The sequence below is a fragment of the Triturus cristatus genome, chromosome 5_1 (assembly GCF_964204655.1).
Source record: "Triturus cristatus chromosome 5_1, aTriCri1.1, whole genome shotgun sequence".
In the NCBI taxonomy this organism is placed as follows: Eukaryota; Metazoa; Chordata; class Amphibia; order Caudata; family Salamandridae; genus Triturus; species Triturus cristatus.
In genome coordinates this window covers 441,609,801-441,635,460 of record NC_140587.1, presented here as the reverse complement: position 1 = coordinate 441,635,460, position 25,660 = coordinate 441,609,801, and the positions used below count along the sequence as shown (strand labels likewise).

Genomic DNA, 25,660 nt, shown 5'->3' with positions numbered 1-25,660 from the left:
TGCAGGGAGTAATACTTTTGTAAATGATGCAGCTGGTTTTGAAGATGGTGTGGGGCAGCAAGGAGAGTCAATGGAGCTCCATCAAAATAGGGAAGTATGATCATATTTCTTCAGGGCCTGGATGAGACGTGCTGTGACGTGTAGGATGCCCTGAAGAGTAGCCAGTGTGGATTCTGGCATGCCACGGAGTAGGGCACTACGTCCATCCAGATGCAAGAATACAATGCTTGAACAGCAGTTCTGAACATGCTTTCTGGAAGAAACTGAGTTCTTTTAAAAGAGAGAACTGATACTGGGTGGTCTTTTGGTTTTTTCGGCAATATATTCCTTGAGGTTGAGGTTAGTGTCCAGGGTGAATCCAAATGACTTGGCATTCAGTGAGAGTTGGGGCACGAAGCCCTCAGGGTTCATGTCATTTAGTCCGGTTTGTACTGTATCTTTTTGATGTTTTTGTTAAACTCCCGGAATTCTGTCTTGGTTGGGTTGAGCTCCAGGTAGGCGTTGGACATCCAGGTCTGAATGATGTGCAAGCCGTGTTTGAGGTTTTGGATAGCTGAAGTTGAGTTTTTCAAGTACAGTTATGTATCATTGGTATATTGGTGAATCTTGATGCTGTTATCTTAGCATAAAGCACTAAGCGACTCCATTCACAGGTTGAAGATGACAGGACACAGGATGGAACCCTAGGGTATTCCACTGGGTATAGAGGTCCTGGAGGTGTCCATGTGAACTAACTAGTTTTGGTTGGAAAGGTAGGAGGAGAATCAATGAAGGACATTGCTGGTGAATCTTCTTCCAAACTTGTGGGTATGTAGGAAGGTAGGATGGTAGATTTTGTCGAAGGCTGCTAGGTGGTCTAGCAGTATTTGGAGACCGGGTTAATCTTAATCTGTGGCTAAAAGCACATTGTCTTCACTGTGTAAGGTACCAGGGTTTCCTAGGCCGACTTGTACCTTGCTGATGATTGCATTTCGAAGCCTGTTTACTTGCTAATGATGATGCTCTTTCCCGGGATAGATGATCCCTGATTTGTGTCTGGATTACGGATACTAGTAGTCCATTGTTCTCCTGAATTAGAGTCTGCCTACAGATGAAGGTCACTTCCATGCTTCCCCACACTGTCCATTTTGGTGCCCTCTAAATTCTCTTGAAATACCCCTTAGGCCTTGAGTAAAGCACTAGAGTAATTGGAATCCAATAGGGCTTAATGCGCTGTCCTCTCTTTTACTTTGTATTCTTGCACTAAAATGGACAACATGCAAGTCAGTTGTGATCCCTATGAAGGCAAAGAAAATACATTGTGCAAGCCTATACAAGGGAACCCGGTACTGCCTGAAGGGCACAGTTTAAGTGGTATGTTTTCCGTAATTCAGTCTCCACACCTCCAGGAGTCTTTCTCAAACGAGTTGTCGACCTAGGGAGCATGAATTAAGTGTTAAAGTAGTAACCAGTGTTTTGAGCACTGGATGCTGTCTTTTTTTTTTTTTTTTCCGATTTGATTTTGTTTTTCTGAAGTTTTATATAGCGCGAACTTGACCCGAAATTGGGTATCAGAGCGCTTTATATGAGCACCAGTTTCGTTACTTAACAACGCATTCATTTTTGTTCGGCATGGGGAGGTTAAGTGATTTGCCCAAAATCACAGGATGTTGAGCATCATTGCAGAGACTTGCACCAGGTTCCCCAGATTTGAGGTCGACTGCCCTAGCCGTTAGGCTACATCCTCTCCCTATCTTTTGATACCTTATGCTTTTATTTAAATGCCTATCGTTGGTATGAATTCGGCTCTAGCTACACAGCATGCGCCACCAGGTCTTACCCCAATGGCAGAAAAAATTATCTATGAATCTAGGTCGCACTGCATTGTGCGTCTCAGACGACATGTTCACCAGTCTTACTTTACATGCATGAAAGAACCTTATAATTTGAAGACCATCCCTTATAATGGTCCATTCCTAATCTGAATGGGCATGTGAGTTAACACCATATGTTCTACCACAACATGTGCTACAAAGTGATCATTTTCATTTGGTGCTCCTTGCCAAGGACCACCATATTGACAGATCAATTTTTTCTCAGGCAGGAAGCTCTCGCAAAGTATCCTTCAGTCCATGACTTTGATTTGACTTGAGATTTACAGTTGGTGTCACTAAAGTTATATTTGTAAATCTGATAGTTGAAGGACATGGTGGGTGAACGTATTGGCCCTTCTGGGAAAATAAACAACTTTTTTTGGCTATAAATGCTGTATTGTTGTAAAGGTGATTGATATGATAACACATCTGTGTAAATTGCTTCGTGGTAGAGACTTTGTATCGGTGCCATAGAGCACACAGCTATTGGTTTTGCTTTCCAGTACTTTCATTCAGCTTAGGTGAGGAAGGGCAGACTTTTACTATATTACCAAATGTGTGAGAATAAACAGAATAACAACGTTGGCCAACCATAGTTGCAACTAAGTTACTTTTCCGTAGTACTGGGAAAATCCAAATCATGTCTTGTGTGTCTCTGTTTCCCTTTAACACAGGAGTAAAGGATGTCCATGCAGACCATGCAGCCAGCCACATTGGGAAAGCTCATGGGATAATAACTTGTTTAAGAGCAGTTCCATACCACAGCAGCAGACATAAAGTATTTCTGCCAATGGATATTTGTATGATGGTAAGAATATTTACTAAATGCCAAATGATTTAGAAGATATTCGTAGATGTGTCTTCTCTAATGTCAAACTGCTGCATGCAAACATGGTCTCATATGTTGTTTAGCTAGGGTGGTAGCCCCATTGTTCTAATGTTGGGTGTGAAATTTGGAAGAGACCAGGGATGATTTTCCTCTCCTAGAGCTGAGCAGTAGTGCATGCATAGAGTGCTTGAACTGCTGGGTGGTTAGGACGATTTGCCTACCAACAATGAATCTGTCTCCCTGAAACCAAAAGTAATCATGTGGTTGGTAAAGACATGAATGTGAGTATTTATTAAGGGTCTTTGAGCTTGATGCACAAAGCGATTTTACGGTGGTAAAGGTCAAATTTGAGCCTTTGCAACCACAAAATGGCTTTTTTTGTTTTAAAAAGTACAAAACCCAAATTATGATTCAGTTACAGGTTACTGAATCGCAATTTGTGTTTCAGACAAAATCTGTATTTGGAAGGGGATCTAAAGGGTGTCCCTTCCAAATACAGATTCCTTAACTTGTGTATTAATTTTTGCGATCAAAATCCAGTCGCAAAATATTTTGGCACCAAATCCAGATTGGTGGTACCCATTCTCAAACTGGAAGGGGCCCCTTCCACTTAGTGAATGTCAACAAAAAATATTTTTGGGAACAAGCAGTGGTCCACTGGCTGCTCCTACAGAACGCATTCTGTTTTCCTTTTGGAAAAATGGGCTGCATGTAAGAAAAAAAGATTGCGTTATTTAAAAGCAATCACAGACATGGTGGGCTGCTGACATGAGCAGGCCACCATGCCTGTGACTCGTACTGGTCTTGATTTGCGACCTACCTCATGCATATTAATGAAGTAGGCGGAATTTGTGACCCACTACGAATCTGTGTTATGAGAACCCACCTATTAATATATAGGTTCATTCACAAAGTATTGATGCATTCAGTAGAAGTCTGTGTGCATATTGCACCCACTTCTACTCAATCTATTCTAGTAGATTCCTAATAAATCACATGTTTTTGAATGGCGATTCCTAATAAATTGCAAATTGTTATTTGATGCAGTTTACGATTTCTTATTAGGAATCTTTGTACATTATGGCTCTTATTTATTAAAAGGAAGAGATTCCGTAACAAACTTCCGCACTCAACCTAAACATCCCCACATATGGCTCAGTATGTCCTTCCCCTTTTCTCTGTTTTCTGTTTGTTTTTCTGAGCTCCCAAAACTGCTGCTGTTTGACAGCAGAAACAAAATGTTATCTTTTTCCTCCTGTTTGTGTCTGACGTGGCACAGAGCTGACCATCTTCTTAGCAGTCCGTACCTTTGTTTTTTTCATGTCCTCTGAAACAAAATGAGCATTGTAGCTATATCGTTAAAACTAAATGAAAATAATTGGATATATAATGAATGCTTGTTAGCCCATTTCAAATGTTTTTATACATGTTGGATATGTCAACAAAGCCATAATGTTGTTGACTGTTTCTGCTTGTTAAATGTAAAAGGAAATCTGTATCCTCATTCATACTGCAATTAGCACTTGCAGGTAATGGGAGATATAGTTATAAAATATAGTAAGCTGAAGCAATGATGCTGCTTTGTATTTTCTATAAGCTTTCTAACAAAAGGTTTCCCTGTCTTTCTTAGTAGCATAAAATGGCAATTTTAGGACTGAGTGAACTGGCATAGGGGATCCTCATTTGACATTCACCTGACGTGATCACCCAAGTGACTGTCTTGCGAGATAAAGCTGACCTTTCAACGATTTATTGTCTCACTTGACATGCTTGGCAGTTGGCACCAGTCTCACTCAAGTCATAGCGTTTGGCCCCCTATGGCTCGGTTAGCTCAATATTGCTAACCTTTACAAGCAGAACAGGGCTACGGAGTGCAAACAACTACTCAAAACTTTTAGCACCCTTTTGAAGAGCAGTAGGTGAAATATTTTCTTTCTAATTACAAAGACTCTGGTAATTATGTATAATGATAGAGTGAGGGAATCTCTAAAGTTGCTGATGAATGGTCACCGGAAGTAAGATCAACTTCTGCAAATTATAGCTCATTATATTTTCAGGACTGTCAATATAGGTAACTAATAGTTCAGATAGGAATGCTTTTGGATGACCGTGACCACAAACTCACAGGGCGAGAGTTCCACAGTTTGGCCACTGCTGTAGAAAAAGCATGGTCTCCATAAGAGTTGCGAGCTAGACTGATCATTGTTTCCCAAGGATTCCTGGCTGCTCTATCTGGATCCTAATCGTCTTACACCAAAAGACTGTGGGGCTTTAAGTGTGAAAGGCTGTTGTTATCAATCACAAGCATCTTGGTCCTGAAGGGAATAAAGGAAAGATGTCGTTTTAGCTGTTAATTTTACAGTCTTTTACATCGCAGGACTTTACTTCACAGGTAAGTGTCCTCATCTTAAACATGGGAAACATGTGGAAAAACAAATGATAACAAGATGTTATGGGTCGGTGTGTTAATAAAATCTTATCATACGTTAAACTAGAAATTCATTTAAAAAAACCCCAAAGATTAAAGTGACGTTTTAGGTTTGAAATAAGATGACTAAAGTTTGAAAACCTAAAAACAATGAAATTCATCAGATAATATTTACTGAACAAACTATAATGTCTGCCCCTGCCAGGCACTGCTTATGACTTCCCATTATATCCTTCATCAGTACAGGGCATTCCTTCTTAAGCTGGCCCACGATATCCCCTTGGCTGGGCAACTGGGGCAGACTAGGACATGGAAAACACTGATTAACCACTTCTACTGGCCCCAGATGTCCGAGAAGGTCAAGGATTTTTGTCGCTCCCTTGTCACTTGCCATGCCATTAGCAAGGCAGTGGGCAAGTAAAAGACTTCCTTCATACCACTCACTACCTGTGGTGGCGATACCCCTTGAGAGGGTGGGGATAGATATTGTTGGCTCCCTAGACCCACCCAGAGCTTCAGGGAACAGGTTCATCCTGGTGGTAGTGGACCATGCCACTGGGTATTCTGAGGCTATTCCACTTAAGACATTCACTGCCGTTGCAGTGGCTAGAGCCCTCCTTGGAATCGTCACCAGGTTTGAGGTCCCTAAGGAGGTAATTTCAGATAGGCACAAATTTCATGTCCACCTATCTGAAAACAAAGTTGGAAGAATGTGGTGTGGCGTACAAGTTCACCACCCCATATCATCCCCAAGACAATGGTTTAGTTTAGAGACTAAACAATACCAAAAAAGTCATGATCGTGCTTACAGGAGAAGTGGACTGGACCCTACCCCATCTTAGAGAAGAAGGGGAAAGTCACCTATTTGGCTACTCCCAGGAGCCCTCACAGGATGATCCATGTGAACCGTTTCAAGCTATACCATGAAATGGCAGACATCACCATGTTGATGATAGGAAGTTGGTTAGCATGGGAGGGTTGCTGGGTCTCATTGATGTCCTAGTGCGGGGACACTCCGTTTGGAGTAACCAGAGCGCTTTACAAGCTTCCCAATAATAATAATAACAGCTGGAGGTGAGGAAGAAGAGAGTGACCCTCTCCCAGAGCTCCTATCTTCCGATGCCCAAAATGGAACTGTGGAAGGAGTAATTCTCTCCACCACACTGACAGACCAGCAAAAAGGGACTGTTATCACTTGCTGAAGCAGTTTGCTGGACTGTTTTCTCAGACCCCAGGTCTGACAATATGGCGTACCCATGATGTGGACATCAGTGACTGCTTGCCTGTCGAGGGTAAATCTTACAGGTTGCCTGATCAGGTCAATGCCCGCATCAAGGCTAAGGTTGCCAAGAAGCTGGAGCTGTGGATGTTGAGGCCTCCAGTAGTCCATGGGCCAGCCCAGTGATACTGGTGCCCAAGCCCAAACTCAAAGGGGGTAAACCTGAGATGAGGTTCTGTGTGGACTATAAGGGCCTCAATGCAGTCACTAAGACTGAACCCCACCCCATCTCAAGACTCAAGAGCTGATGAGCTCATTGATTAGTTGGGGGCACATAAGTATCTGAGCACCTCTAACCTGATATCATGTTCTTGGCAGATTGCCCTTACCCCAGGAGCCAAGGAGAGGTCAGCCTCCTCAACACCAGAATACTACTTTCAGTTCAAAGTGATGCCCTTTGCTTTAAAGAATGCCTCTGCCACCTTCGGAGTACTGTCAGGATTGGAGAGTTTCAGTGCGGCTTATCTTGACGATATAACTCTATTTAGCTCCACCGGGGAGGATCACGTGGTCCACCTCAAGGAAGTTTCAGGGCTTGTAGCAGGCAGGCCTTACTGTCAAGTAATTGCCAGATAAGACGAGGCTCTGTTATGTACCTGGGCCACCATGTTCGTGGAGGCCATGTACAACCTCTCGAAACAAAGATCTAGTCCCTACTGGCTTAGGAGCCTCCAAAGACCAAGGCCCAGGTCAGAGCCGCCTTAGGTGAGTTGAATACTATAGGTGATTTGTAAAGGGGTTATGGCCCCATAGTGGCACCATTTCCTGACTTGACCTCCAAAAAGCAGCCCAGAAAAGTTATCTGGGCTGAGAAGTGTCAAAAGACTTTTGACACTCTCAAGGAAGCACTGTGCTCAGCACCTGTTTTGAAGGCCCCTGATCCCAGCAAAGAGTCTGTTGTACAGACAGATGCCTCTGAGCAAGGGATAGGTGCAGTGTTGTCACAAGTGAATGATTTGGGGCAGGATCAGCCAGTTGCTTTCATCAGCAGGTGACTCCTTCCTAGAGAGCAGCATTGGCATGCCATTGAGAGGAAGGCCTTTGCTGTGGTTTGGTCCCTGAAGGAAATAAGACCCCACCTCTTTGGGACTCCCTTCAGTGTTCAAACCGACTACAGACCCCTCAAATAGCTAATGAAGATGAAAGGAGAGAGCCCCCATGTTAAGTTGGTCCATTTCCCTACAGGGGATGGGCTTCACAGTGGAACACCGATTTGGGCTGATCATGCAAATGTAGATGACCTTTCCAGGTATTTCCACTCCGATGAAGAGAATCACCAGGAAAAGGGTCAGTTGTTCGTCGCCTTTCGTCTGGGAAGGGGCCATGTTAGGAAATGCCTCTTTTTGTATAGTCACTCCAAGTTTTTCGACTGATGATGCTGATTTTCGATTCTGAAACTGCACTGAGGCTTGCTAACCAGACTTCAGTGCTAGTGCCATGACCGTATAAGTGTACGTCAAATTGGCTATACCCAATTGGAAATGGCTAACATACCTGTAAGTCACTAGTAAATGGAACCCAGGGTATGTAAATGAGAGGGGTAACCCAGAACCTGCAGCACTGACTGTGCCATCCTGGAGGTTCCCCATGTAAAACAAGTTCACCACTGCAGACTGGTAGAGAAGTTGTGCATTGCTAGCCAGACTTTGCCGTTGAAAGCAATTGCAAAGCCACCACTTCCCCTGGACATATGTGTAAGTCACCCCTCTGCCAGGCCTACAGAGCCCTAAAGTCTGGGTGCCACATTTGACACAGACAGGACATGTACTTTACATATCCTAACAGTTAAATACTTGAAATGACTGTATAACTGCGGAAAGACTTGGTTGCCCAATTAGAGAGTACAGGGCTATAAGCTTAACCCTTCACGCGTACTAACTCTGAAATGGTGCGACCAAAGTCGGCACTCCAGGGTATCAAACAACTGGTTACAGTAAGCTAGACTTCTTTCTCAAATCAAAATTAATGCCACTTTGTTTCCTTTAATACTCCTGGGCACACATGATGCCTGCTCCATGAGACCACTTTCTGATCTCGTGGAGAGATGTGTTAATGACTCTCAGGAAGGAGAACAATGAGGGATTGCAGGTCAGGGAGGTGTCACCTCCCTCCTGCAGGAAGTCACTTGAGTGCTAGCCCCAAAAGGCAGGTCTCCATGATGAAGCCACCTTTTAAGGGCAGATGCGTAGCACTGGGGGAGGGATGCTCCATTGTTGAGGTAGGCAGACTGGCACGGGAAACAGAGAGGGGAAACCTGTTGCTGAACTGGTTTCCCAGGGGCATGTAGCCCTGACGTAGCCACTCCCCGGGGTGGGGTAGGAAGGTCTGTACTCCAGCTCACCTTGGGAGTGGGCAAAAAGTGTATCCTGTGTAAGTCTTGCTACTCTGTGCCACGGCTACCCAGGGTTGACTCAAGGGTCCTAAAGGGGTTGGCAAGTGTATTACACGGTAAGGTTGCACTACCACATCATGTAATACCCCCAATTCCCTCACAATCTGTTATGTCATAAATTATGTCATATAATGTCATGATTGATGTAATATGTGAGGTCCTAAGCGGTGCATGACGGGGGCACAAGTTGTAGTTGGCTATGCTATAACTGGTGAATTTCTGTGGTTTTTTTTAGTTCGAAACGTTAATGTCAGTGACATATTCACTTGTATTCTCAGTAAATATATAATTCTCTTTATTTAGGCAAAGAACACAGACTCCTACGCATTTTAGCCGTACACTGAACAAGGCTGTGTGCGGCTGAAATGCGTATTTAATTACCGGAGAGAGTAACCATTTCTTTGTATGTCTGAAAGATATACATATATATGTGCTTCTCCAAGGTCAGCCAGCATCAGTTGTCTTCTGTGGATTTCTGTATCTGTTATTTAGTGGTTTACTTACACACAATAAGATAAATATTAAGATATTTGACTATCAGATGTCACTCAGGTGGACATTGCATGAAGCAATGTTCATGAGAAAATGGGCTCAGGTTTGTCAGTAGCTTCTACGCTAACATTTACTTCAAAACTTTTGTTTCAAAATGTTGTTTATATTACTTCTGTGTAAGGCTCTTTCTATACATAAGCCATATGGGAGCTGGTCAATAGAGCGCTCCTAGCTGTGGGGCACCAGAAGCACCAACAGCATGTAGCCCTATCGCGTACTGCCGCAGGATTTGCAATGTCACATTTGAAAAAACATGAAGAGTAAGCGCAGAAATGTACCTCGATTAGGGTATTAAAATAGCCTGAGACACACCTGCCAAATGGTAAGTGTGTACTCCACTAGCTAATCATATGAATAAAAATTGGCCATTAGTATAATATACACATTTTGTTGCCTCAACACTCCATGAGAACTGTCTGATTGCTGTGGGTAGTACATAATATTTTGTTTCTTAAAAGTATTACATTAATAGTCTTTCCTCAGTGATGTGCAGGTCTACCTCTCTGTAGTTGTCTCGCTTATATTGTGACCAAACCCGCAGACTAAGTGGGGCAAAGATGAGAAAATCATAGCCGCTCAGCTACTGATTAAGTGGAAAACCGAGGACATTCCATTCTACCTAGAAGGATCAAAATCTAATGAATGTTTGAAGCGTTGTGGCACATGGACATGTGAAAGTCCTTTATTACCACAGGCTTCCACATGTTATTTTAGCATGTAAAGTGATCATGCCATGCCTCAAATAATGTAGGAATTTCCTTGGTGATGCCCTCTGAAACCCTTTCAGAAGTATTTTCATTTGAATATCTTAGTTAAGGCAAATCACATTTTAATTACTTATTCACTTAGTATAATTTTATAGCTTAAGAAGGGGTGTGTGGCTTTCCTGTGCCCCTGAATATCCCAATGTGTATGGTAACATTCGAAACAAAGAATCTTCTCAGGCCATTTGGAAACAGAATGAATAACAAGTGATCGTGTCACCAGTCTTGAACAATCATTGCCCCATATGTGATAGTCTGCACTAATCTTTATTCATATTTTCACCCTGCTTTCTACCAGCTTCCAAGCTGGAAAAATTGGCTTCACGTGTGAGCTCTTGCTACTGCTATAGCCAGTGATCTAAAAATCTCAAATTCCGGCCCTGGCTAGGCAAATTTGAACTTCCATCATTCCGAGGTCTGTAAATTGATTTGCATCAAACTGGGTAATAGTATTATCTGTTCCGTACAGCGCTTAGAAACATCCGAATTGTGTCTTGGAGTGTTACATACAAAGGGTGTTACTTGCAATCCAAGATTAAGCTTGTTTCCCCCCCTTGCCCTTGTGTGGGATGATCCCCCGTCACCCTAGACCTTCCACCATACACATGTATCTATTGTAACATTACCTACTGTACCGCTGATGCCTATTGTATTGGTCCTTCTACATTGTAATGCTATTGCTGATGCCTGTTTCTTTGTTTTCTCAATAAAAAATGTTTTACAAAAAAAAAAATTAAGCTAGTTTGCTAAATGGGGATTTTGTTTTCTTTTGCCCACCAGCACGGTGTCTCCCAAGAAGATTTTATCAGAGGAAGTCAAGATAAACCAGTGAAGGATGTGGCGTTTGACCTTGCCAGCCAAGCTCATGTTCACCTGGAGCATGTAAGGAGGGAAATCAAAACCTTCTTGTTTTAATTAACAATTTAACTTTGTGCAATGTAATACACATTTTAGAAGTGGGGGGAGGGAGGGTGTATTTTGTGACCTTTAGTGTTCTTTCCTTTTTGTCATGGTGGTAAAATGTCTTCCATTTGAGTAGTAAAATTTACAGCCTTACACTCCACTTAGAGATCACTGTGTTAGCATTGATCTCCCTTAGTTTTCAGCCCATAACAGGAGCAGTCACATGTTTGGCATGCCCTCCAGTGGCAATAAATGGCCTGGTTTTTGCAGGGGCCATTGACATTTGTTCTCAACCTATAGGTAACGGAGTTCCAGTCCCACACTTCTGTTCAAGAGTGGTTGTCTTGTGATTCCCAGAAATACTTCAGTGCATTGGGCGCATAGTACTAGACCAAGAAAGTAGAGTCACTCGAACATGTTTGTTTTTTCCTTCTCCACTTGACCTCTCCTCACAAACCAGCCCAGTGATGTTAGGCTTAACCTGAATGTTCACCTCCTCCACTCTCACATACTGGTCCCAATCAGGATTCTAGATTGACTTTGTCTGTATGCAGATGCCCCCCTTTCCTCCCTCCATTACCCCCCTGCGCCCCGGGTCATTCATGATGAAAAATGATTCAAAGTGTAGAAGTGCATCAGTTCATCCCATGAATGTTCTTTATAAACGCCAGGTCAATTTCACCCAGCTTTAATTTGGTATTGTATTTGCATTGGAGAAAGATGTTTTGACCAGTGGTTTAAACACCCCTGCACACACTTTTGATTCATACATCCAGATCCATGTGCCACCTTGCCAGTACATGGCTTGTCTTGTGTTCTGGGGTCACAGCTTGTACGGTTTCCTCTTTTCTTTAAAGCTTGTGGTCAAATAAGTCTTGGCAGTTATAGAGCAGTTTGCCATAAGAATGTAGCTGTTGTCTGGATTCAAGTATTAATGAATTATCATTTCAGGTGTCAATTTCCTTGCTTAGGAACAAAAAAGTAAATTGTGCAACGAGACTTAAAGAAGTATACACTGGTGGATGGTAGACCTTTCATATATGTGGCCTGATTTGTAATATAGCTGAAACAGTCATTAATATTGCCTCTTGCTAGTCCAGTTATCTGTCTTTACATCAGCAATCATCTTTTTAATAAATAACATAATCTGAAACATTTCCTTGTTTTAAGTACAATGTTGCAGTTCAAAACGTCAAATCAGATGTGATAGAGTAAGGGAGATATGGCATTGCGTATCACCCCAGGGTGATAGATGGTGGTGAGGGTGATGAGGGTGGAGGAGATGCAGAGAGCTGGAAGCCGGCAGTCTGTATTCAGACCCCCCGAGGGGAGGGTCTCGATGAGTGAAGAGAATCAAGTTTGTTTGCTGATGGAGTAACAATTCCCCTTAATATTGGGTCGTAGGTTTGATCAGAATACGTCTCTAGGGTTGCGTCTGGTGCTGTCTCTCAAGCAGTCTACCAGAAGAGAGTGTACGTTCAGAGAGGGCTTCGTCCGTGGTGGCATAGGCTACTGCTGGGTTTCCTCATAGCTCTGTGCTGTCAGTGGGCTTTTTCATCCACTAAACTGCACCTATTGCTGAACTGGCAAGAACACCAGGACCCACCAGCATGCAGATGGCACCTATCTCTACTCGAAGATCTCATTTTATGCAAACTTCGATCAATTAAAGAACTGCCGCTCCGCCATTAAAGCCTGGATGTTCAAGGCCTGCTTCAAGATGAACCCCTTAAAAATGAAAGTTGTCCAAATCACCAGAAATAGACAAGTTTAAATGCAAAATTTGCTCCATTCAATGAATATTTAGTCATGAATTTCATAAGTCACGAAGTGTGCTAAACTTGTAGAATTCCAAATGACAGCGGTGCCAGTAAAAGACCAGTTCAAGTGCTTAAGTGGGACCTTGCAGTGAATCTGGATTCATTTACACCATAACTCTAAACTGCATCAGATCTCTCAGATTTCAGATCAAGAAGAGCTCCAACTTCAAGACGTGCCTCGTCAAGAACATCTCAGTAGTCTGGATCCTGGTCTCACTTTTCTGGATGAAGTTAAGTTGTCACTTTTCAGAATTAGACCTCAAAACGGCTGTTTAAGCTATTGTGCTTTCTCCCACAGGCTACAGCAACACCTGAATGCTCACTGCTATCTTGGACACTCATCTGACACCATTGAACAGCATTCACTCTGTGGCTGCACGACTCCTCAAAGGACTGAGAAGATGCAACCAGATCTCACCCACACTTCAGGAAATCAACTGGCATTGGTTGTCCGGCACCAGCCTCATGATTTACTGCGTCACTTTAAAGGCTGTTACCGCCAGCACACCACATTCACTGGCAGACACAATGAATATATATGGCAGTCATACCAACACACGCAGTCTTAACTTTGCTGGGCTTGAAAGCAAAAAGTGCGAGAATAAAAGGTCCGAAGCATAGCCACTGTCTTCTACCTGTGACATGAGCACAATATAGATTCAATAAGCACCTTCACTCCTCTGTTTTAGTAGGGACCTGAATATACACCTCTTCAAAGAATCTCTTATCCGCAATTGGCAACATCCGTTGCAGCTCTCATGTGATCGCTTAGGATTATTGTATCTTAATCCATTTAAATACTAACTATTCGAAACGTGGTCAATCGTTTCTGTTCCGCACAGCCCGTCTTCCTACGAAATCACTTTAGAATTGAAGATGGGTAATAGTGGTATGATAATAGCATCTTTTAATAGGAACAAAAGTAATTTTTACTGGTGCTCACTTGATATCGACTACCCTATTACCCAAGGGTATGTGCCTGATAAAAGGGATATTTCTCTTCTCAAAACTATCACATTAACAGTGTACGAGTCCATTTGATGACTAGGGTGCCTTTCGGTTATTTTTAACGTTTACTAAGTAACGACCGTATACTACATGCCTTGAAAAAGTCACTGTTGTGACGAAACATGTGGCAGATGTTTTTCTTCATGTCACAAGCACATGGGCCATTGGATTTGTTATGAACTTTCTCTTGAATAAATACCTATGGATTGTGTTTTTTCTATATGCCCTACTTTGTGGATTTCATTTGTGGGCTTCGGTGTCTTTCTGTACTTTCTAAGGAATTTACCTGGTCCAAACTCACCATATGTTATGCTATTGAGTGGAATTTCAATAATACATTTGAGATCTAAATCCCAAAATCATAATTTGTGAACATTTATGATCATAATCAGCACTTCCAATGTTAAAATATTTTCTACTGTCTAAAGTTTCGGGCTGGAAAAACAAGGCATAGGAAACTTTCAAAATAAATGAATAACCATAAACGTGTGTGTTTGCGAGCAAATATTAATATTGTGTAGTTAGTTTTCCACCATGAAAAGACACATCAAAGTATTTCTGAGAAAGGCAGGGCAGCTGTCTTTTTAGGTCGTAAAACATTACAGAACATTTCTTGTGAGTGCAAGAAAAGGGGTTTCTCCAAAGGGAAATATGGATATTTGGAGATGATTTACTCATGCAGGTTTCCCGCAGAGTTGAAAATGAGACTGGTTCATTTTGCAGAGTAAAAGGACTCGTGTAAATCCGGTTGTACTTTTCCAGGGTTACTCCCGTTACAGTTTGGGAATCCCCACAAAGTTGGAAATCTACTTCTAATGTAAGCAGGAGCATGATCAGTTGTTAAACTTCTTGATTTGGACAGCCATTCATAGATTTTCTTCGCATGCCTGCCTGCAGGAAATGAAACCGGCCTCACAGATTGTGGTCAAGTCGTGGGACAGATGTAAGACATAAGGCATTTTTCAAAACCGACATCCGCCCTGTGGCAAACTGGTATTCTTGTGCCTCAATGACGTTGCTCAAGAACAGTGTAGTTAAAGAGCACCACACCCTTGAAGTACTCTGTGCACTCACACTTGTTCTTCTGTTGTTGGTAGTTAATGCAGTATCCGGCCACATGTGTTTATCCGGATATGTTTAGTGTTGTGTGCCTTGTTTGTTTTGTTTCACTGCTTGAACTCAAAGTGCACAATGTCTGCAATTTCCAACAAGCTGGATTTACAAAACAATATTTGTTGTGACTCAAATGAGATGAGTAGAACAGAACACAGGGGCAGATTATTATATATTGGCAGGAGGCCAGTTTCTCCACCAGGACGACAATTTAAATTACTCCGTCACCCTGACGGAGATTCTTCCTGCCATATTTAGAAATGACCCCCAAGCTGGCGGTCATTTCTAAATCATTGGCGGTAACTGTCCTTACAGAGGTTCCTGTCAATGCTTTATGCAGTTTGGTGCAAGGCTCTGTCAACATTACTGAGACTTCCACCCAACTAATTGATTTTTTATTTTAAAAAAGAAAACCCCAAAGCGGAATTTTCTTTTTGAAAATAAAAAAGTCAACACCTTCCTCGGCTTGGGAGTCATTTCTAATGACTAAAGGGTCATTTTTTGTTTCTTACTGTCACTTTTCCTGACAGTGGCGAATAATAAAAAAAAACGGCTCTGTGTCCGCCACCCTAAGTAGTCAGATGGACATACAGCTTATTCTCCGAAGGAGTAGGGACCATCAGAGACGTTTGGCTATTGCTGTGACGAAGTAGTCACCTCTGTAGCCAGACCTATGGTCCACTAGCATTTAAATCTGGCGGCCGGACCACTGTCGGCCGGGGAGTGAACTCCGCTGTTGTTGCGACAGAGTTCCCTCTCAGCCAACAGCTAACTCAGCCCTATAGTTCTGTGATGTGAAGTAGCGTTTTGAAAAAGTCCTCCCAGCTCCCTCTGTTTTTTCAAATCTAGCAACCAAAGCGTGCTCATTTTGACCCAGACAGAGCATTTATTTCAGGGTACATGTTCCTCTTATGCCTTTTTATTTAATCTTGGTTGGCATTGCTACATGTTGCCAACTTAGTCTAAATATTTCAATATTTCACAGTCTGCTTAAATGACACATGCGTATTGGAGTTCTGTTGACCATTTCTTTAAGAAACACTTTTGATTTCGATTTTTAGGCGAGATCGTTCCAGAAAACTGTCCCTGCTAAAGCCGTTCCTGCCTTCATTCACACGGTAAGCAACAAATGTAACTTTTGGGCTGTATAAGATCTGCCTTGTTGCTGCTGGCCTCGAAGCATCGGGTCAGTCTTTGCTAATATTAAACGTCTTGGTGGTTCTGGGCTGAATTGCATCCGTTTCATAGCACTTTCTGTGCTCACAACCGATGTGTCCAATTCACAGCACAGACCTCTAGTGGTTTATGCCAAACTATACTACAACCTTGTATCTTGGTTTGGCAAAATTAGAACATTTGTATATATTCACGCGTACATAGCCATCTTGAAAGTGTTAGTGGGTATGGCTGTCTTTTGGGGTGTGGAGATGGGAACTGTATTGATGGTCTTCACGGGCGATATGCCACAGTGCGTGGTCCGGTCCTCTGCGAGAATGAATTGCCTGATTTCTCTGGATGAACTGCAGAGGTTTTTATTTTGTTCTGTTTCACATTCTTGCTTTTCTCTCATTGATTACACGCAGTCTATCTTGCGGGGCCATTTATATGATGAGGTTCCTAAATGTTAAGGGGCCTTTTTTAAAGTATTTTTACAATCCCAACCCTGAACATAATAATATCCAAAGTCAGAATGCCGAAGGACAACCCTTCCCCAATTCCCCGACAGGTTAAGCTGAACAAAAACACGAAAAGCTTAATAGGGAGTGGCTCTGCAGCAGCCTCCTTGTCTTGTCTGTGTAGCCCCAACACCAGACCACACTCCTCCACTGAAGCTATTCTCCAAGCAATTCAAGGTTCTCAGAGCCTTTCAGCGTTACTGGGCTGAGGTCTTTACTGCGCTAAACCTGATGACAGGACTACACATCCCTGCAGACCCCCTTACTGCCCTGCTCAGATACACTGAGCCCCTGGCTGCCAAAATGCGGAGATACACCTCGTTGGCGTTACGGTTAGCTAAACGAAGAATTGCTTGCCGGTGGGGTAGAGGGCGGGCGCCGAAGTTCAAAGACTGGATCCGTGATCTTACTTATTGTCAAGAACAGTTGCAGGTATATGCGGATTTCCAGCCCCCCTCACCTCGACCACGAGACATATGGGGGCCCCTGCAAGCTTATCTGCTGAAACATGCCGCTGCCACGGATATTGACATGCCCACATCGGGACCTCCAGCGATATCCCCAACCATTGCCTTTGATCTGAGCCCACACATTTAGCACACTGGAGAGCGCGGGGTGTTGCGAAATACTGCCACACGGGGTAGCTTACGGTACTCCAACAGCGTAGATGCACTTCATCATATTATGGTCACAAGTAGAGCTGACTGTTATTTATGTTGTTTGATGTTTATTAATGCTAGACATAGCTTGTATCAGATACTGCTTTAGGTGATACAGCCGAATGACCTCTAGACGCGGCCGGCCCGGAAGGGTTGTAGGCGGCTTGGTGTGTACTTCCCTACCCCCAGCTGCTTCGATATATGCAAAGATTCGTTGTCGCATTGCCGGCCCAGAGGGGATGTAGGCATGATGCCGAGCTGTACACTGATCACATGTTTCTAATAAAAAAAAATTTAAAAAGGTTCTCGGAGCCTTTGAGGCAAAGATTGGGGACCGGAGGATGGATGTATCAACCACATGTCAAGACCTGTAATAAGGCTGAACGAGTTACCTTGGCAAGCACTAGAATTGTAGATCTCAAGGCTACTGTCAAGGCACTGCGGACATCTGTAGCCCGCATAGTTTCAACATCCAAAACTCTTGAAGACTGGATGAATGTAGCAGAGGGCTGTGCTAGATGCAAAAACTTGCTCTTGTGCTTCATGGGTTTCTCAGAGGGAGCAGAGGACATGCAGCCAGAACAAATCATTGAAATGTGTCTGACGGATACTATTCCATTGGGTGAGTCTGTTACCCAGATTGATTATTGAGTTGGCTCAAAGTTTCCTCGTTCAGAGACCTCCCCCCAGGGCTCCCCTTGTCCAGTTATAACCAGAATCCTCAACTTCCGAGATTGAGGCGCAATAGAGGGCATGTATTTACTCTGGACCATGTCCTCTTTGGGTCCAGCTGAATCATGGCATTTCCGTACTACACCAGGCATGTGCAGGCCATGGGGAAATCCTTTGAGGGAGTGATGCAAGTGATTGACCTACAATAAATGCGCGTATATCATGGCATACTCAGGTTGGCCTTCCAATCCAAGGTGGTCTTCATTGACAGCCTAGAAAAAGCATTGGAATGGGTGGAAGACCGGCCTAGACTGAAGAATGATGGGTCCAGCCTTCTTGATCCCGTGCCCCGGGATGACTGGGTTGGGCCCCCCTAGCTGTAAAACGGTCAGCATCTGTTGACTGTGACTGTGCCTAATCCACTCCCCCGGGACATACAAACATCCACCCCAAACATTCTCCATTGGAGAGACCCACTGATTTGGGAGGGGGCCTGAGATGATGTAAGTGAGAAGGCGCAAGTACAACCACTGCAGCATGTCTGGGTTTAATGACCCCTTAATCTCTTGGAAAGCTGCCTGTAATCATACACTCTCTTTAGGTTTCTCCCCCATGAGAGAGTGGACTTTGTTCATGTACACATCTACTCCAAACCGCTGAGGACTCCCTAATGTTGACATTTTCCTAACATGGCTCTGCCTCAGCGGCCCCGAAACTATTGCCTCGCGCGAGCGCTTGTTTACATCAGTTCACTTTCCTTTCTTCTTCCCTTCTTCTGTCCTTGCTGTTTCAGACAACTACTCTCCTTCACACGATTGTTTTGTTTTATAAGGATTATGGTGAGCCCCACTACTGACCTTGCTTTTCGTGCAGCAGGGCCGTTTGCAATCTTGGACCTGTACCTCCTGATTCAATTAAAATGCCCCCATAGAACATTTCACTGGAGATACGTCCTGGGGGTGGCACACACCCCAGATGTGACTGATGCCCTGGCATCAGTGCTAGCATTAGTAAGCATGGACTTTTTGACTTTGACAAATTAAAAGCTTGATTTGGCCTACGAGCCTTTAAGATTTGGAAAGCCTCTTTAGTGCTTGCAGATATCTGCAGCCGGCGCATTAATAGTGATTGTATTAGCTAGGAAGGCCTGTTTTAAATAGATTGAACCTTCACATTTACCTCTGGAGGGCCCCTGTCTCTGGGTCGTAGAATAACAAACTCTGGCTCCGTTTTTACCAGAAAAATCTTCGATGGTGCGCTAGTTTTGTGTAGTTTGTTATGACTTTCTCAACAACTTGATTTTAAAAAAAAATTTCGGTTGGCAACAAATAATTATATATTTATGTATTGAAGAAAAAACGCTAAATTTATGCTGTAGGTTCTAATGCCGGTGTTTTACTTTTCAGGTTGCCTTGGACAGGTATTTAAGTAAACTACGGAAAGTGGACTTTAACGTATTCCATCCAAGCTTACAGAGGAAGAACGCGCTACTGCCCTGGCATTTGTATATTCAGTCATGGAAAAAAAGCTATTAAACAGATTTTTACATTTTGTCCTTGGTGTATGTTGTTTGCAAACTGACGATGAAGCGAAATCTGCACAATCCATATTTGTGCATGAGCACCAATTCATACTACTCAAATGCGTTGACTTGTAAAAAAAAAAATTTGAAAAACAATCTGATCAATATTTGTGATACCGAGGAAGAAAATTATGTTTTATAATCTTCATGAGAGCTCCGTTTATCTTCAAGATGCCTCCTACTATGTGAGGGATCTCAACATTTTTATCAGAGTGAAATCTCTTTAAAAGTTCTAATCTCTGGCTTCTTTTATGAATTGAGACTGTGAGCGTTCCAGCCTTCAATTCAAAGAGTGGTGGAAAGGTCAGGGCAAAAAACGGACTTAAAAAAATCAAAACCAACCTGAGCTGAGGTGGCACCCGTTTCCCGCTTCCGAATCGGACCTCGGACACCGGAGTGAGCACCGATTGAGGTTTGCGGCCTTCCCCTCGCCGGACCCCGGATTTGCGCTGTGGGGTGATCCAGTGACAAAGTGAACAACAGCGGCAGGCAGGGCCTGGCGACTCGCGTACCCTGCACTTTCGCTTTCGCTTTCACACCACCTTGTCGTCTCTGCGAGGTTGGGTCGCGGAGCCCTTGGTGTTGGTGTGGCCTTGCTGGGAGACCCTGCCTGCCTGCAGGCTGTGATCCACCCCGCTGCTCTGAGGGGCCCCCCCCGGAGCTCGTGGCCCTGCTTTCCTGCCCTACACGACGTGGCTGGTGCGACTGGGAGACTGGTGGCCATGGCCACGAAACAAGATGGAGACCGGGCAAAGACCAAATCGACCCGGCGTGGCGCCGTCCATCAGGCCAACAGTATGGACCGCTATACCCTCCAGAAGGGATCTCCCGATGGACCGCGCAAGTCCCCTGAGAGCCCTCCTGATGCCCCAGACCTGCCCGCAGATCTGACTCTGCGAGATGTCATGGGCGCCATTGCCGAGATGAAGGCCTCGGTGGGCCAGCGGTTTGATACACTGGCGCAGAAGATTGACTCGGTCCTCGTGGATGTTGGCCTGGTGAGGGCCGATCTTTCCAAAACCAACGACCGAGTAGATTCTTTGGCCCACACCGCATCGGGCCTAACGACAGATGTGGCGGCCTTGCAAACAGAGGTGCGCCGGCTTAGTCAGGCGAGTGCGCTTATGGATCGACGCCTGGAGGACTCCGAGAGTCGGGCACGGAGGAACAACATTCGCATTATCGGGGTGCCCGAGGGACGCGAGGAGGCGGCGGCGGATCTCTATGTGGAGGACCTGATTGCTACCCATCTCCAGCCACGGGGGCTGAGCAAATTCTTCGCTGTGGAGAGGGCCCACAGGGTTCCCGGGGGAAGGCCGAAGGTCGGAGCCCCTCCGAGACCTCTCATCGCCCGGATTTTCAATTTTCGGGACAGAGACGCTATCCTGCAAACCTCCAGACTGCATGGACCGGTCAAGCTTGACAATATGGAGGTTAATTTTTATCCTGATTTCACCCCAGCGGTCCAGAAGCAGAGACTGAGCTTCCTAGGCGTCAAACGCCGTCTTCGGGACCTAAACCTCAAATACGCCATGCTTTTCCCGGCCAAGCTGCGTGTGGAGGTGGATGGTCGCACGCACTTCTTTGATCGTCCCGAAGCGGCCGGGGACTGGCTGGATACTCTGCCCGGGGATCGTGATCGGGGGGCGGGGGGGGGGCGGCGGGGGGAGACTGCACGCTGGATCGGGACTGAGGGTCTAATATTGGGCCTCACTCTGGACGAAAATGATGCCACTTTCGATTCTGCGTCAGTTTTTGTAAGTTCCCCTCCTATGGAGGTTGTGTTGGGTCTATTGGGGGTTCTCCCTCCTCCTCTAGGGGGTCTAGTTAGTTTAACTATATATGGGGCGACAGGCACACTGCACGTTGGGGGGGCTGTTCGGGCTCATGCAGGGGTGCAGGGAGGGGGGAGTTCTGTTGGGGTGGGTGGGTAGGGATGGGGTGTTGTTCGTTTTTATCACAAGGCAAACGTATTTTTGTGTTAGTTCTAAAGTGCTCTCCGGGGGACAAATGATGGCTTCTGTATATGATGGGGGGTAGGGAACTAACTTTGTTGTCTTGGAATGTGAATGGACTGGGGGACAGGATCAAACGGGGTGTGGTCCTGCAGTTTTTGAAGCGAATCTCGCCCGATGTAGTCTTTCTGCAGGAGACACACCTCATTGGCAACTCCTTCTGCGCCATGAATCGGCGTGGCTATCGCCTAGTGGCTCACTCGGGCTTCACGTCCGGCTCAAGGGGTGTGGGCATCATGGTGAAGAACTCGCTCCCGTTGGAGATTGAGGAGGTGCTCCACGATGACAGGGGACGTTACACGGTCTTGGTGGGAAGACTGGAGGGCAAAGTGGTTGTCTTTGTGTCAGTATACATCCCACCGGGGCTGCAGTCGACCACCTTTGCGGACCTTGGGCGCCTTCTCTTTGGCCTTCCGGGGGGGCTTTTGGTTGTGGGGGGGGATTTTAATGCGGTGGTATCTGGGACTGTGGATCGTCACCCCCCTAGGGACCTCCCCCGGGCACAGGCGTGGCTACCCGGCCTCTTGGATACATTTGGATTAGTGGACTGCTGGCGTTTAAAACACCCCACGCAGCTGCAGTACACTTTCCATTCGGGAGCCCATGGTAGTCTCTCACGACTAGACTATGTCCTTGTCCCGGCGGCCTATGTTGGGAGGGTGGGAGAGGTGCGCCATTTGCCACGGGGTATTTCGGACCACTCCCCGCTCCTACTGCACTTTGATGTCTTTCCGAGGGGTGAGGGTAGGGTGGTCCCAATCAATCCTTGGTACCTGCGCGACTGATTAAATCCCTTCAGCGATATTTTGATGAGAATGTGGGGTCCGTGCCTTCGGCTGTACCGCTATGGGAGGCCTTCAAGACAGTACTCCGAGGGGAGGCCCTATCCCTTATTTCCCACGCCCGGAGGCGCGAGCGGGAGGAGGTGACCCGGATGGAGGCTGAAATAGCCGAGTTGGAGGGTAATTTAGAAGGTGGGGTGACGGATGCCGCATTACATGTCCTCCAACTCAAGCAAGCGGCCTATAGGGCCCTCGTCACGGAGGCGGCCAGGGGCCTCAGTAGAGAGCAACAGGGGCGACTGTATGATGTGGGTGATGAGGCTGGTAAACTTTTATAGCGTGGTTGGACAAAAAAGAGAGAGCGAATCGTGTGGTCCCGCTGATTGAGAAAACGGATGGTGTGTGTGTAACTGAGCCAGAAGAAATCGTCTCCTGCTTCGCGGATTATTTCCGTGGGGTGTATTCCCCGGTGTCTCCCTGCTCGGAAGAGGATTCCCGTGCCCTGCTCAGTGATATCGCGCTGCCGTCCCTTTCCGGGGATGACAGGGTGTCGTTGGACGCCGCTCCCACCTCCGACGAGATCGCCCTTGCCATACGCTCGGTCGCTTCCGGCAAGGCCATGGGTCCGAATGGTCTCCCTATCGAATTGTACAAGTTGCGACCGGATACGCTGGCACCCCACCTCCGGGCTATGTTCCTGGCGGCACACTCGGTGGGCTCCCTCCCGCTGGACCAGCGTCTGGCTACAATCGTGGTCATCCACAAGGAGGGGAGACCTCGGGACCGGGTTACATCCTATCGGCCCATTTCGCTACTGAATGCGGAGCCCAAGATTCTCGCCAAGGTACTGGCCAATCGACTGGTCGGCGTGGTGGGCGATTTGGTTCATCAGGACCAGTCTGGCTTTATTCCCCATCGCAACACAGCCCTTAATCTGCGGCGTTTGCACGGTGTGCTCGCACGTGCCCCGTTCATACGGGAGCCGGCCATTTTGGCGTCCTTAGACGCCACCATGGCGTTTGACACGCTTGAGTGGCCATATATCTGGGCGATGCTTGCGAAGTTTGGATTTGGTCCAGGGTTCATCAGTTGGGTCAAATTGCTGTATTCGGGCCCATTGGCGCAGGTGGTGGTGAACGGAAGAGTGTCGGCTCCGTTCGAGCTGGGCCGGGGCACACGGCAGGGCTGCCCCTTATCACCGCTCCTCTTTGCACTTGCCTTGGAGCCCCTGGCGGAGTGGCTGCGGTGGGAGCCTTCCATCCGTGGTCTCCGCTGGACCCCTGAGTATGAGGACCGCGTATCCCTATACGCTGATGACATTCTCTTGTACCTAGCTTCCCCACGTAAATCACTCATAGTACTGGTTGATGTTTTGCATTCATTCGGTCGTAACTCCGGTCTGGTCATCAACTGGGCTAAATCGTGTGTGTATGTTCTCTCCGGGGAGGCTCCTATCCTCCCGCGGGGCTGTCCGATCCAGGTCGCCCCGCAGGGATTTAGGTACCTGGGTGTCTTCATTACTCTGGACCCGGAGGCTCGGTATGATCGGAACTTGCTTCCCCCCCTCCAGCGTCTGAAAGAGGATGTCGCGCGCTGGCGGCGTTTGCCGCTTTCGCCGCTCGGCCGGGCGGCATTGTTTAAAATGATGTCGCTGCCGCGTTTCCTGTACGCGTTGCAGAACACTATGGACCTCGTCCCAGCGCGCTACTTCCGCGAAGTGGAGAGTTTGCAGCGCCGCCTGTTCTGGGACGGGAGGCCACGTATTGCCCTGGCTAAGCTGACGCTCCCATGGTATGACGGGGGGATTGCCCTCCCGGATATTAAACGGTACTATTGGGCCTCCCAGCTAGCTGCGATTAATCAGGGCCTATATGGGCCCGCCTTAAACCCGGCGTTTGAAATGGATAGGATGCTACTTCCAGGTGGTGACCATAATCGAGCGCTCTACTCTAGCGCGCCCGACGCTCGCCTAACGGGCCCCACGCGTGTCATGGTGCGAGTGTGGCACGCGGCCAATGCAGCTATGGGATGGAAGGACCGTTTGACCCGGGCGTCACCACTATACGCGTCTGAGCGGTTGGGCTCCTTGTGGACCTCGAAGGGCTTTGAGAAGTGGGACCTAATAGGCATTAGCAAAGTGGGGGATCTCTGGACGAGGGGAGGATTTAAAACGTTCGAGATGCTGCAGGCGGAATTTCAGTTGCAGGGCAGCGAGTACTTTCGGTATTTGCAGGTCCGGCATGCGCTGGGCTCCGTCTTTCCGGACGTTGCCTCCATCCCGGAGTGTTCCCCCCTGGAGGATAGAGTGCTGGATGGACACGTCCCTGACAGCACGATCTCACTGATCTACAAAAAACTGATCAACGACCGCTCAGACTTGTTGACTGCCCTTCGTGAGGCTTGGGTAGCCGATGGTCTGGAGCTGGACGAAGAGGACTGGATCTCCGCGGTGGCCTCCCCGAAAGAGGTGGCCATACCGGCTCGCCTTCGTTTCGTCCAGCTCAAGATACTCCACAGGGTCTACATGACGGGGCCAAAGCTCCTGCGTATGGGCTATGCTGAGGATGGTTTGTGTAAGCGTGGGTGTGGTGCGCTGGGGACTTTTCTGCATATCATGTGGGAGTGCCCGGAGGTGGAGGGGTTCTGGCGTGGTGTGCATGAGGTGCTGCGAGTGGTCACGCATGTGGCGCTGTTGCCCGAAGCGAGGAGATGCCTGTTGAATGTGTGGGAGCCTACCGATTACTCTGTGCCGCAGACGTGGTGGGTGACTCTGGGATATATGGTTGCCAAGCGTGATATTGCCCAACTGTGGGGATCCCAGAGGCCCCCGACTGTCTCGGCCTGGAAGGAACATATAGATTGGTGCATGTTTCGGGAAAAGGTGGTGTATGTGGCGAGAGGTAAGCCTGCGACATGGGTGAAAGTATGGGGCCCCTGGAACGCCTACCGCGGGGGAATCTGTGCTCCACCGTTATTGCCTGATCCGTCGCCGGCCCCGTCCCCTTAGCCAACTCATCCCCCCGGTACCTGGGCATTAGGTGTACCCAGCCCTAGTTTTGATCTCTCCCCCCTCTTGAGATTCCCATGGATGGCTAGGATCCCCCCTCTAGGGGAGCACGTGTTGCTATTTCCGATTGAGGATTGCCTTGTGGGTTTGTTTGTATTTGTTGTTCTTTAAGTTTAAAATGGAACCGTATAGTGGGGTCTGGATAGTGTGGCTCGCAACGATGTTACCTCCTGTGCATACTCGGCCGCGGCACCATGTGTTTTATAAATGTATATCGTATGCTCCTTTCATTGCTAGCGGCCGGCCGGAAGGTTGTAGGCCCATAT

At 46.4% G+C, this 25,660-nt stretch overlaps 1 protein-coding gene across 3 annotated transcripts in view; it reads left to right on the top strand.

Moving 5' to 3' along the window:
* NDUFAF6 (NADH:ubiquinone oxidoreductase complex assembly factor 6) overlaps positions 1–19,501 on the top strand; it is an 86,269-nt gene extending 66,768 nt beyond the window's left edge. For 2 of the 3 annotated variants that reach the window (XM_085605231.1, XM_085605233.1), the window contains exons 6-9: positions 2,528–2,661; positions 10,878–10,979; positions 16,003–16,059; positions 19,355–19,501. In XM_085605231.1, the coding sequence (XP_085461357.1) occupies positions 2,528–2,661; positions 10,878–10,979; positions 16,003–16,059; positions 19,355–19,483 (422 nt within the window). In that variant the 3' untranslated portion in view covers positions 19,484–19,501. The remainder of the gene's footprint in view (positions 1–2,527; positions 2,662–10,877; positions 10,980–16,002; positions 16,060–19,354) is intronic. The other variant, XM_085605232.1, reaches the window with a different exon arrangement.
* The last annotated feature ends 6,159 nt before the right edge of the window (positions 19,502–25,660 follow it).